At 33.1% G+C, this 13,627-nt stretch overlaps 1 protein-coding gene across 2 annotated transcripts in view; it reads right to left on the bottom strand.

Moving 5' to 3' along the window:
- Positions 1–13,627, bottom strand: part of Itgav (integrin subunit alpha V) — an 82,206-nt gene that overhangs the window by 40,084 nt on the left and 28,495 nt on the right. For both annotated transcript variants that reach the window (XM_047543665.1, XM_047543664.1), the window contains exons 4-8: positions 12,200–12,314; positions 6,695–6,756; positions 4,799–4,844; positions 2,001–2,126; positions 1,113–1,157 (exon numbers count right to left, since the gene is read on the bottom strand). In XM_047543665.1, coding sequence (XP_047399621.1) covers positions 1,113–1,157; positions 2,001–2,126; positions 4,799–4,844; positions 6,695–6,756; positions 12,200–12,314 — 394 coding nt within the window. The remainder of the gene's footprint in view (positions 1–1,112; positions 1,158–2,000; positions 2,127–4,798; positions 4,845–6,694; positions 6,757–12,199; positions 12,315–13,627) is intronic.

Raw genomic sequence — 13,627 nt, 5'->3', positions numbered from 1 at the left:
AGTAAAAAGAGAGTTTAAAGTATTGTTTTAGTTTTATATTAGTAGGACATAAGAGATGTTTAAAAATTGATACTCCAAATATCATGCTAAGTGAGATAAGCCAATCTCAAAAAACCAAAGGACGAATGATATTGCTAATAAGTGGATGATGACACATAATGAGGGGTGGGAGGGGTTAGTGTTAGGGTTAGAGTTAGGGTTAGGGAGGGGGGCAAGAATGGAGGAAGGAAGGACTATATGGAGGGAAAAGAGGGGTGGGGAGAAAGGGAAAAAATAACAGAATGAATCAAACAACATTACCGTATGTAAATTTATGATTACACAAATGGTATGCCTTTATGCCATGTACAGAGAAACAACATGTATCCCATTTGTTTACAATAAAAAAAAGAAAACCAATTACAATATAATACTGTTACCAAAATAGTAAAAACTAAAAACAAAAAAATAAAAAAATTAAAAATTGATACTCCATAAAAAAATGGCATTTTAAACTATTCAAATCAAAATCTGAAAAATACAGAAACTGAGGACTCAAATATATGCACATGAACCCTCAAGTCATTATAGTCTTCCTAAGCAAGAATTAAGATAAAGTAACCTATAAACTAAAAAAAGTTATGCTTACAGTAATGAAAAATAATATAAAGCAAACTGAAATGGGGTTGAGATGGCGGCAGCACAGAAATACAACCAAAGTTAGGCAAAGTCTAAGATTGCTGCATTAAGCTCTGAAGGAACACTGGTGGACACAGGAAGGGGATGACAATCTCACAGACTTACCCAGGGGTAACACATCAGACCTAGATAAAGAAGGAATGCTCCCAGAGGACTGAATTTGCTGAAAGCAAAGAGGAAGGAGCTGAGGAAATCACTGACAGTAGTGGGGACAGGAAAGACACCAAAGCCCACAGCAGCACTTGAGTGACCAACAGAGAAAAAGTAACAGAGACCCATTGGGACTCTCCTCAGTGTACTAACTCTTCCTAATGTCTTCTATTTAAATTCCATACCCACAGTTTCAAACTGCTAAAAAAAATCTCAGTGTCACGTGTTTCAAATGCTTGATTTAAATTCTTTAAAGAATTAAACATAATTCATGCGCTTCATACCATCTATGCCATCACCATTGAAATCTCCGACAGCCACTGAGTAACCTAAATGGGAACCAAAGATGAGACACCATGAGGGCAGGAAGGATTACCACCAGCATACTTGTTAAGTAAGCTTCCCTTCAAAATATTATCAAGTAACTCCTTTAACAAGGTAGTGTTTTGTCTTTTGGGGTAACAGCTTCATAATGTGTATGACAAATGAATTGTAAAGAAAATACTCAAATACAGTATCTGTATTAGAGAAAGAAAACTGTTTTATCCACTTTACAAAAGAGAGCCCATTAAAATCAGGGTAAATTTGCAATTCGCCAAAAAGAGGAAATGGATTCTCTCAATCAGCAAGTACTAGTTCTGCTGAGTGTGATTTGTTTTCATAAATAAAAGAGAACTTCAAAGAGAGAACAAATGTTAATAAATCCCCAAGACACAAACTGTAGTTTAATAGTGTCTGAAAGTGCAGTAGTCAGACCACCTGGGTCTAAATCTCAGAAGAGCAAATTATGAATGACTTTGGGCAAGTGCTTTTGCCTCTTTGTGCCTCAGTGTTCTCACCTACAAAATGGGAATGAAAGTGAACTTTCATAGACTTGTGAAGATTAAATAAGCAAATACACACAAAACATTAAAAACAGTGCCCAGAATACAGTAAGCACATCTGAAAGGTTAGCCATTACTACTATTATCACCATATAAACAACTGCACTCTTCAATTTCAATCACTGAAATGTAACACAACCTAAGTACTCAATAACAATTTGAAATTGTACATTCCTTATGGTTTAAAAAAATCTTAATCTATTTCACATAAAAGATTTTTATTTATTTTAATAATAGAACAAATACAACACTTCCATAAAAATGAGTCTATATTTTGCTTTTACGTACCCAAATAACTGTCATCAAAAATTGCTTGTGCAGTTCGAGTAGCTAATTGATTATTATACTTAATGCTATAAACATTGGGGTCATATTTAGATACGATTTCTGCAACTTGATCTGAGATGAGCTGACCTGGCCAAAAAAAATAATAAATAAATTTAAAAAAAAATATATATATACACATATATACACACATACACACACATGATGCACATACACATATATATGTATGTAATAAATGACCTTCTAGTGGGAACTTTATGATCTAGACAATGGATATTACATACATGAAAGAAAACAATATTAGATATTTGTACTTACAATTGTTAATACCTCCTTGATAATGCTAAATCTGTAGCTTGAGATTTTTTTAACTTAAAACTTTTTCTATTCAAGTCAGTATTTAACATTGTTATCCATTAATAAAAAAATAAGAACACAAGGTTTTGTCTTAATTTATAAAAAATCAAAATAACGAAATCAAGGACTATTTCCCAACCAAATTCATAAAAACTTTAACAAATTACTGCAATGATTAAATACTATTACCTTTATAATCAGAAAAATCACTTCAAATGATTTAACTAGTTATCTGAACATCCTTAAGAAGCAACCTGAATAAGGGAGCTCACTTTGCCTCACAACCTTAAATTATTAGAGGGACATGAAATCCAAATGACTACACAAAAATCAGACTACCTCTGCCCCAAGAAAGGTTGCCTGATTTATTAAATGCCATCTCCATAAAAATCTTGACTTCTGCTGTTTTAGAAAGAAACACCTAAGAGCTGAGGTTTTTGATCTGAATCCAATCTGTCCTGTCACATGAGGAAAAAGAACTTTCTCTTAGTTACTAGTGTAACCTCTGTGCCTAAACAATACTGAAAACCGAAATAAATGAGTAAACATTTCTTGAATCAAAGAACAGAAGAAACTGATCATCTCTTTAGAATAAAACATTACCTTTTTTTCTATACAGAGGCAATTCCAACATCTATGAAACAATTCATTTTAAAGTACCTATTTATCCAGGGTGAAACCTGTTCCTTTTAATCTTATTAAAACAAAATATTCTCTGCCAATTGCCTCACAGTTTTAGTCACATATTATAGATGACTTATAATACAACTCTAACAAATATAGTATCTATTTGTCCTAATATATAATTAAATGGAAACATATAAATATATGGTGTAATACTCAAGGCATTAAAAAAACAAATCATTTAAAAACATCCACAACTGTAACTCCTAAAAAAGAGCTGCTGTCCTGAGAATCATAAAATCTAGGTTCCCTCACAGTTTGGTTCGCAGGCATACCCATCAGCTGCTTCCTTTCCCTCTACTGAGTGACACACTCAATAATACAAAACAGGAGACCCTTGTTTGGTTGTTTTTTCTTAAAGGAGGAGGTGGGACCAAAGGCATGGTCTCCTCTGCTTGCTGGGCAAGTGCTGTACCACAAAGCTACACAGCCCAGGGCCACAAGTCCATCGTTTTATATCTAACAAGAAAATATTAACATCCTGTTATTTCTATATATGCACTTTAGAATACTGAGTTTTGTTTTTAAACATTAAAATTCAATTATAATATTCTTAGATCACTTCCCAATAGACAGATAATTAATGAAAATTCAAATTTTGCTGTTCCGGGTAGTATGTCTCACATACTCTTTTCTTCATCTCCTCCTTTGCTTCCCCTTCTAACTTTTTATTTATTCCTATTTTTCATTCCTTCTTATTTTCCTTCCACCCCATTTTCCTTCAGCAAATCTCTTCGGCTTCTCTTTCTATAAGTCTAATGCAAGCATGTGGTTCCTACAAAGAACCAAGACGGGAAAGCACAGTGCAGAATATAAAAGCAAAATTCAGAAATAAAAAATACTTTCAAGTCAATAAACTCATAGGTTTTCCAATTCTTCTAAACACAGTCTTTGAATATCAGAAGGCTTATAAACAAGAGAGTTATGACCTTGTAAACAGCACTGATAGCAGAAATTATCATGTCAGTATATTGACTAAATAAATGTGATCTCTAATGATAAATAAAACATGAAAACAAATAGATTTAGTTACCTATTTTCGAACTGTCAGCAGTAATGATCTGTTACACATTCGTTCAAATGGTAATTTAATTTGGCTTCCCCAAATGATTGAAAAATACGGTTTTATCTTTTGTCAATGCCAGTTTAATTGTACTTTAGAAAAAAGTTTAATAAGATCTTCTGTTTTAAAAAGTCCCCAACACTTAGAGAGTAATCTTGATTTCAGTGATTAATGAGAAAATAACCCTTTAATTATTCTAATGGGCAATTTCAAAATTCTATTAAAACTCCAAGCTGTCAGAATGCCACAATTTGCCTACACAGACTGGCTCCACTCCTACCAGTGGTGGTGTCATGGCTTCCAGAATACAGACACACAAAAATACACACCCCATAAAATCAGGATAAATTATTTTAAATCTTATATCCTTACTTTATATTTTACTTAAAAAAATTATTTTCAACTAAGAATATGTACATTTTTTTTTTTTTTTTTTTTTTTTTGTAGTGCTGGGGATTGAACCCAGGGCCTTGTGCTTGTGAGGCGAGCACTCTACCAACTGAGCTATCTCCCCAGCCCCTATTTATCATATTTCATGTTATACTTTTTAAAATGTTGGGTAACAACAATGTTCACACACTTAAATCACATTTTACATTACTGTCTTTAAAACTGAAAATTTTCATAGTTGCATTATAAACTAGGTGAATCAGAAACACACAGGCAGTATAGCATAATTTAAAATGTATTAACCTACCTTGCCAATAAAAACTACCAGGACCACCAAGAAGAACTCTGTCAGCCTAGATTGAATCAAACAACAAAAGTTTGTATACTTAAAAACAAGAAACTTTAAAAACAGAAATCAATGTAATAAGCACAAAAAAATACTTATATGTGTATTTATACCTACTATATATAAAAAAAAGCAAAAATATCAAAATGTTCAAACTCATCTAATTTGGTTTTAGTGATTTTTGTTGTACCTTTTATAAAAGAAAATTAAGAAGGAAAGTTCTAATAAATACATTCATTTAATGTATGAAAATATGAAAACATTTTTTATGTAGAACTCGGATGTTCTACGTGTTTTGAATAATGTACTACCACAAAGAATTATCGGATTATAATAAAAAAGTCGCTTCTTAATATTGTATATTAGATTTGTAATTTCATAAGAAAGTTTATCTAAATATCAGTAAAGAATTTTCTGCTAAAGGAATACTATTTTTAGTGTCTTATAACAGGTATGAAGTTAGAGGGTAAATTTCTATAAATTATATTTGACTAGCATTTCTTACATCTGTAATAAACTGTAAAGCTTTAATTGGAGGTATTCTATGTTTGAGCACAGTATTTTCGAAATTTCTTCTTACTGGAAGCAAGAGAAATTTTTTTAGTCACTCTAAATGTACACATATCCCTTTCAGGCTTTCAACAGTTTCTTGCCCTGACTATATAAAAACTATTCCAAGTTGTTCACCTTAAAATATATGCTTTCTTCAGAAATGGGTTTAAGAAAGATAATAGTTAATTTAGCAATGACTTGCACAGTAGGAGAATACTTCCGGGGGGACAGTTGTATAAGCATAGGTACAGAAAACATGAACACATTTTAAAAATAACTACTGGAGAATAACCTATTTGAAAATACATCATGCAAGTTTAAGCCTAATATTTATTAATACACTTTATTTCTGTTTGCCTTCCTTAAATTTTGAATTATGATTAATGTAATATGAAACTAAGTGAATTAAAAATCAATTACATAAGGAGGATTAGCAATAATTATAGGCATCCAGTTGAGAAAAAATTAATGAAATAAAAACCAATATAAAATATGATATTTTAAAAAATAAGAAAATGCTTTATTAGCACTCCACCATCACATGATTTTAGTTTTCATAAATTTACAGCACCCTCTTTGTTCACATTTTCCAAGAAAGCTACAAAGTAAGCTTTCAAGGAAGCTTCACTCTTAAGTCAATATGGTTTTACAACTCTCTAGAAGGGATTAGTATTTCAATTTGAGATACAAAATGTTTAAATAACTCACAAATAAATAATAAAATAAAAAATTATAAAGACAAGTACTTGAGAAAATTTAACTTTGAAAATATAAAAGGAAATTTTATTTTAGGAAATCACATAAAAGCTAGCAACTCTGAAGGACATATTAGAGCCCTGGATATGAGATGCACTACAATTAAGAAATCGCCTCAGTTTCCCTGGACACTTACAAGCACACAGATGGCAAACATTGTGCTTCTTGGCTTTTGTATAATTGTGTAATAAAGCTTCCATTGATAGTTTTTGTGACAAAACAATTTCAGTTGAAAACAGAAACTTTATTCCGTAAGTTCATGTAAATGGAAAATTTAATATTATTATAATAGTTACCTATCATTTACTGAGGAGATTTTCTACTTTCCTCCATTCTCATTGTGATGTCTCCCTATTTCAAATAAGCAATATTTACTAGGGAGGGAATAATATAAGGCAAAGAATGTCAAAACGAATGTGTTGTTTATCAGTTATTTTTATTAAACAGGTAACAGTTATAAAGAAGCTGAAATAATGACCAATTTATTTTTAAGCACAGTTTATTGGTAAGATAGATCTGAATCTCATTCAGTTTTAAATAAGAACTTACTTTAGTAAAATCAATGCTGAATCCTCCTTGACAAAATCCCTGTCCATCAGCATCAATATTTTCTAAAATAAAAAGATTGGAAATATACACAAACCCCAAAACAAACAACACAAACAAAACATGAGAAAAATCTGCTATCACTACAATTATAAGATAAGATAATGTACTAGTTTCTGTGGTCAATCACGCAGGCAGTAAGCTGTCATCTTATTCTAAAAAGGTTAGTATGCATGTTTATCAGCACCATTTCCTCAGATTTGGAAACAGAGAGATACTGAATATCTGGACCACTTTCTGGGGAACAGAAAGGCCAATATAAGGATGAATTTCAAATTTCTTTGTTGTGACCACAACTCACAGCAAGATTACAGTTTATTTCATAACCCTTCATACATCGTGTGTAAAATAATGTTAAATACATAACTTAAATAAAATTTCACAAAATAATATTACTATTATTACATATATACTCCAACATTTTCTACTTTGTATTTCATTCTCTTTTTTTTATAAAACACAAATGGGTTTTCACCTGCAACTTAAAACTGCCATCTGAAATGCCTCTTTCTTCCTGTCACCCACTGTTACTAGATCTTTAATAAGTTATGAATAACTTAGCAAAGGCTGGGCGTGGTTGCACAAGCCTGTAATCCCAGCAGCTCAGGAGGCTGAGGCAGGAGGATCGCCAGTTCAAAGGCAGTCTCAGCAACTTAACAAGGTCCTAAGCAACTCAGTGAGAACCTGTCTCTAAAACAAAATACAAAAAAAGGACTGCGGATGTGGCTCAGTGGTTAAGTGAACCTAAGCTGAATCCCCAGTACCAAAAAAATAAAAAATAACTTAGCAAAGAGATACATGCCTAGCACATACTTTCACATACATAAATTTTATACCGACACTAAAAATAAAAACTACATAAAAAAGATAATTGAGAATTTCATAAAATGGCAAGGCCTAAACTTAAAATGTCCTATGAAGAACAAAATATGAAACTATGTTCACAACATGTTCAGAACTGAGAAGTAATTAGAGAGAATACTTTTAAACATGACATCTTCAAGTATTTCCCAACCATAGGAGATTCAGTGGTTTTGCTCTTATGTAGTTATCTTTCCCTTTTTGTGGTTCTCAGAAGAGACCAATTTTGAATTAAATAATTAGCCAATTAATTTAAATTAACTTTAATCATGAGACATACTCTACCAAGAATAGAAGTAAGGATGAATCAAAAAACTCTCTCCTTATTTTATATTGAGGATAACAAGGAACAATGGAAAGCACCATCCTTCAATTATCAAATAATTCTTGCAACCAATGTTACAAATATATAAAAACTTACTACAGTATTAGCCACCCACATATAGGAACCAAAAGTATATATTTTTAGTCATAAGGACAACTTGCAAGAATTTTGTGTAAAATAATCCCATCAAAAATTTTGAACCCATTTTTAAACCTGGGAAATGTCCCAAGATTACATACTGAATTATCTAAATTTAAAATTCTTTTTCAGAAAAGGTCCACAAGAGTGTAATACTACCCCAATGTAAATTTTTCTAACCAAAAGGGAGTGGGAAAATGTGGGGCTGGGATTTCCAGCATCTAGTGAATCATACCAAGGAATTCTGCTCTAACCTCAAGTTAGCCATTTATTTCCTTTATTCCAGCTGCATCTGGGGAACTATTTCAGGATATTTATAAAGACATTCTTTTCTGATTATCATACTGTACAACTCTCTGCTTTGTTTTCCCAGCGCACCCAGCTAAAACACGTGACTTTTCCTTAAAATTGTCTTAACAGGTACATATTGAGTGGTGTGTTCCCAAAAACCTTCACTGAACATATTTCAGTGAAGGTTGTATTTTGTTGTGTTTTGTTTTACTACAGATGATTAATACTTCTCTCATTTGTCGCACCTTGTAATGACACTGTAGGCATGAATACTAGTGACTACAACAGTATGATCAGCTAGTGTTTATGAAGCTCTTACTGTGAACTAGATATGATGTCAAAGCATTTTACACAGAATTTCCTTTTAAATTTTTTACAGCAGTCCTGGAAGATATTATCATTCACAGTTTGTACAGATAAAGAAATTAATGCTTAAGGAAATTAAGTAACTTGACATGGTGAATCAGATTAAATAAAGAGTTACAGACCTGAATCCAGGTGTGTCTACACTACTATGCTGTGCTATCTTGAATCAGCAATGTACTTATCATTCTCTAAGTATTGAAAAAAATGGAAGGAACTAGAAACCAAAACTGGGGAAATCTATGTTCAAATAATATTATCATCAAAAAGTGGACAGAAGGAACAAAGGACTCAGCCTGTACATGGCATTGAAAGAGTGATTTTTACATCATATGATTTGTGGTTCACCACTTCTAGAACAGATGAACATCTGGTCTATTGCATAATGCCAAGAATGGTCATAGACACACTTAGGAAAAGCCAGAAGCAATCGTAATCAGTAACAAGGAAAACTGATACCGGACAGGGAAATTCCTTGTACAGAGTGTCCACACAGGTCATGCTAAAAGCAAAACGAATCAACCAACCAAACCAAAAAACAAACAGAAACAAACAAAAACCCATAAACTAAACACAATCAAGATAAGAAAAGTTATCAAGAAGTTGGTAATACAGTCCTACAAAACCCACATCATCAAGAAATACAGAGGATACAAAATATAAAAACTGTACCTCTGGCATGCTTTGTTGGAATTAGGGTTTTACTAATAAGAAAACAAGAGTCTGGAGGGGTTAAGTGAATAACCCATAGCTGTATGTTAATTATTACCAGAATTTGAAATTATCACTCAGGTTTTTAAGCTTTTAACTTTTGAGTTTTTTCCTCTGGATAAGCTGCCCCTCTTAATTCAAGCCCACAGGCAAGTTTGGATCAAAGAGCATGTACAATAATCAAGGGTGACTGAAAGCCAGGCCTGTTTGGGGGGGGCGGGGAATCACTTTGCTTTTGTGTTTTTATAAGATTGCTCTCCAAGATTTTCCTAAGAAAGATGTGAGGTTTTATTATTTAAGTCAGAGTTCAGTAGACTTTTTCCAAAAAGGGACAGATAATAAATATTTTAGATTTAGAGGCTATACAATGTGGCAACTATGGAAATACTCAACTTTTCCAGATAACACACCAATGAATGTGTGTTGCTATATTCCAATAAAACTCTATTTACAAAAACGGCCACAACCCATAGTTTGCTGATCAGATTTAGATGTTAAATACCTTAGAAAACAGTGTTTTAAATTATTTTATAGTTTCTATGTCTAAACCAAGTAAGTAAAAGCATTATGTGTCAAATCCATAAGTAATTATCAATATGCACATTTTCAGGAGGTTTCTGTGTACTCTCTCATTTCTGGAATTATCCAAACCTACTCTTATGAAAGACACAGGATATATTCCTTGCAGGAATGCTGTGTTTTAAACCAAAGCAACTGAAATGGAAAGCATTTTCTGTTGTTAGTAATGCAGGAGAAAGTTTCATTTGGAATAAGACAGACCTAGGAGGCTGTGGGTACAGCTCAGTGGTAGAGCTTGTGCTTAGCACACATGAGACCCTGTGTTTAAGCTCCAGCACCAAAAAGAGAAGAAAAAAAAAGGAGTTCTTGGTTCAAATCCTCACCTGAGCACTCAGTACCATAAGAAGTGTCTGAATCTGTTGCTATAGTTCTCAAATGAGAATAAGGGCATTTGTGTGTGTGCTGTATAAATGATAAATTATACCCTGGCACACTAGAGTTTGCTACTTCCTCATGGCTATAAAATTATCTTCTCATAATAAGAACATTTTCCCAATATAGAAATTACAAATTTATTCCTCATATTTTCTCTACACTACCAAAAATAACAGTCCCACAAACAAAAACCCAACACAAAGGCAACAATACAGATGGCAAGAAGCTCTGAAGATGAAGCTTCCAAATTCCTCCATCCTGTGTAGGGTGCTCTTGGACCTAATCATTATTCACACATTAAATGGATCAGTGGGTAACATTCTTTTGATGTTTACTTCCCACTTACAATAGGTAGAATCTAGGTGGTAGGTGAAGAAATAAGTGTTTAATGGAAAAATGTGCACTTTCCTGGAGATCCAACTACTTAGAATTTTGGGGACCAAGTCACTCCTTAGATCTGGTACTACATGTTGCTTACACAGAGAAAAGGAATCTAGCAGGAAAAGTCTGACATGTTGTACTTTTGTTATGAATTCTCCCTTTTCAACTATTTGGTGACCAGAGGGACATAAAAAGAAATAACTTAAAAGGGTTCCAGGTACAGATACCACACAGCAGTCTCCCTTTCTTGGCATGGTTTTGCTTTCCACAGATTCAGTTACCCACAGTCAACCACTGTCCGAAAATATCAAGGGGAAAATTCCAGAAATAAACAGTTCATAAATTTTAAACATCTTTTATTACAGAATACTGTTATAATTATTCTACATTATTAGTAATTATTGTTGCTCGTTTCTTAGTGTGCCCAATTTATAAGCTAAATTTTATCATAGGTATGTATAAAAAACATAGTAACACAAAGGATTTGTTTCTATCTGTGGTTTTGGACATCATGAAAAATTATTTCCCACAGACCAGGCATTCTGATCTTTTTTTAAAAAAGTACTTTTTATTGTTGGTGGAACTTTATTTATTTATTTATTCATTTATTTGCAGTACTGAGAATCAAACACAGTGCCTCACACATGCCAGGTAAGTGCTCTACCATTAAGCCACAACTCCAGTCTCTTGATCTTCTATCTTTATGTTTTTTCGAATAAACAGGATTTAGAGTAGCAGTCAATTCAACAAAAGGTAGGGATGCAAAAGGTCTGGAATCTCTGAGGGCAAAACAGATGTGCAGTTTGGAAAAGCATAATCAAAATTCTAAGTGTTTGAAATCAAGATTAGTCACAATATTAATTTTGTTTGAAATTTCAACTAATATTGGTGAAAAGCATGAGAACTTCTACATTACCTGTTTTGGTAGCTAATTTACCTAAAAACTCTTGAGTTAGGATTGAGAATTCACACTTAAGACTGACATAGTTTTTATTTTCAGCATCATTATTAATCTACAGCAATGGTTCTCGAACTTTGATATTCACCAAAATTACCTTATAAAGTTTATTAAAAATGCAGGTACTTTAGTCTAACCTAGTCCTATTGAATTAAAATCTTTAGTTGTAGGGTCCCCCATCTCTGGCAGAGAGCTCAATTGAGAAACTTTTGATAAATCATGATTAAATTCCAGAGTTACAAAATCACATATTCATCATCACTAACAAAGATGAAAAGAGTTGTTAGAAACAATAAATTTATTTACCTCATATTTGCCATTTCTCTCATTAGTATGTTGTTTTCATTTTACTCTCACAACCTGCATGTCTTATTCCACATACACACCCACATTTGCACACACTGATTTTTAACAAACTAGGCTCCTGCCCCTCTTATTAAAGGCTGGTACAATTTCCTGTACATACTTGACCTGCATGGAGCATACTCAACAGTCTTTGTTCCATCTTGAAGGAAGCAAGTTCCAACTGGCTCTCTCTCCTGTTTCAGCTCAGTCCTCCAGTGGTACAAGGGAGCACAGGCCTGAAACCAAAGGTTCAGTCCAAGATATAAAAAAATCTCCAAAAAATTACAACATCACTTTCTAAGCCTTAATAAAAATTAAGCCAGGCACAGTGGTGCATGCCTATAATCCCAGTGACTTGGGAGGCTGAGGAAGTAGGATCAACAAGATCAAGGTCAGTCTGGGAAACTTAGCAAGATTCTGATTCAAAATAAAATAAAAAGTGCTGAGGATGTACTCAGTGGTAGAGTGCCCCTGGGTTCAATCTTAACTTCTTTTAAAAATTTTTTTGATTAAAATTAATCAGACATATTCTATCACAGTAGTAGATTATGCTTTTAAAAGCAATGTTTTTCTCATTTACTTCTGAAGGTCATATTTGTGGTCCCAAAATGTGTGTTCAAAATAGTTAGAAAAGTTATTATTTCATATTTCTTTATTTTTGGTACTAGAGATTAAACCCAAGGGTACATAACCACTGAGCCACATCCCCAGCCCTCTTCTTTATTTTGAGACAGGGTCTCACCAAGTTGCTAGGGCCTCACTAAGTTGCTGAGGCTGAACTCAAATTTGCAATCCTCCTGTCTCAGTCTCCCAAGCCATTGGGATTACAGGTGTGAATCACTAAGCCCAGTGGTGACATATTTCTTGATGCTATATGCTAATAAGCTAAAGGTCACAGACCAAATCAACTTTTGAACTCAATGTATTTAGGATATGCCACTAAATTATACAGTAAATAGTTTACTAAGTAATTAGAAAAAGAATTTGCAGTTTATTTTATTTACTTTCCAAGTAAACTATGAACCTTTTGTTTTCAGAAATCTAATTTCAATGTCATATAGGAGCCATAAAATAATGCACGTTTTAATGGCATCAAAATCTACCAAGAGCATTGACAATTCAACTTACTGAAAGTTTAATGGATTTCTATAAAAATTTTTGAAGCAACGTGCTATCACAAACACTGTAGACTTCAACAGTGGGTTATTTTATATCCACCCTGATAAAACTGTACAGTAGGAATTTTTACTTCTCTACATGTGATGCTCTAGAGTAGATGATTTGTTCCTTCTGCTTCCTTTTGTTTCCTTGCTCCTCTTTCTTTCTCCCCGTTCCGAACCCCATCCTTTATCTCCAAGGGTTGAAGTACTGCTGAAAATTCTCATCCCAAACAAATTTTCCCCAACACTCATTATCATTTAAAAAACAAATGACACCCAGCAGTTTGTCTCTAAATAAAATACAAAATTGGGCTGGGGACGTAGCTCAGTGGTTGAGTGCCCCTGAGTTCAATTCCCGGTACTCCAAAAAAAATAAATAATAATAATAA

This window comes from Sciurus carolinensis, chromosome 3 (genome assembly GCF_902686445.1).
Source record: "Sciurus carolinensis chromosome 3, mSciCar1.2, whole genome shotgun sequence".
In the NCBI taxonomy this organism is placed as follows: Eukaryota; Metazoa; Chordata; class Mammalia; order Rodentia; family Sciuridae; genus Sciurus; species Sciurus carolinensis.
Note: the sequence above shows the minus strand (reverse complement) of the source record. Positions and strands in the feature narration are given on the sequence as shown.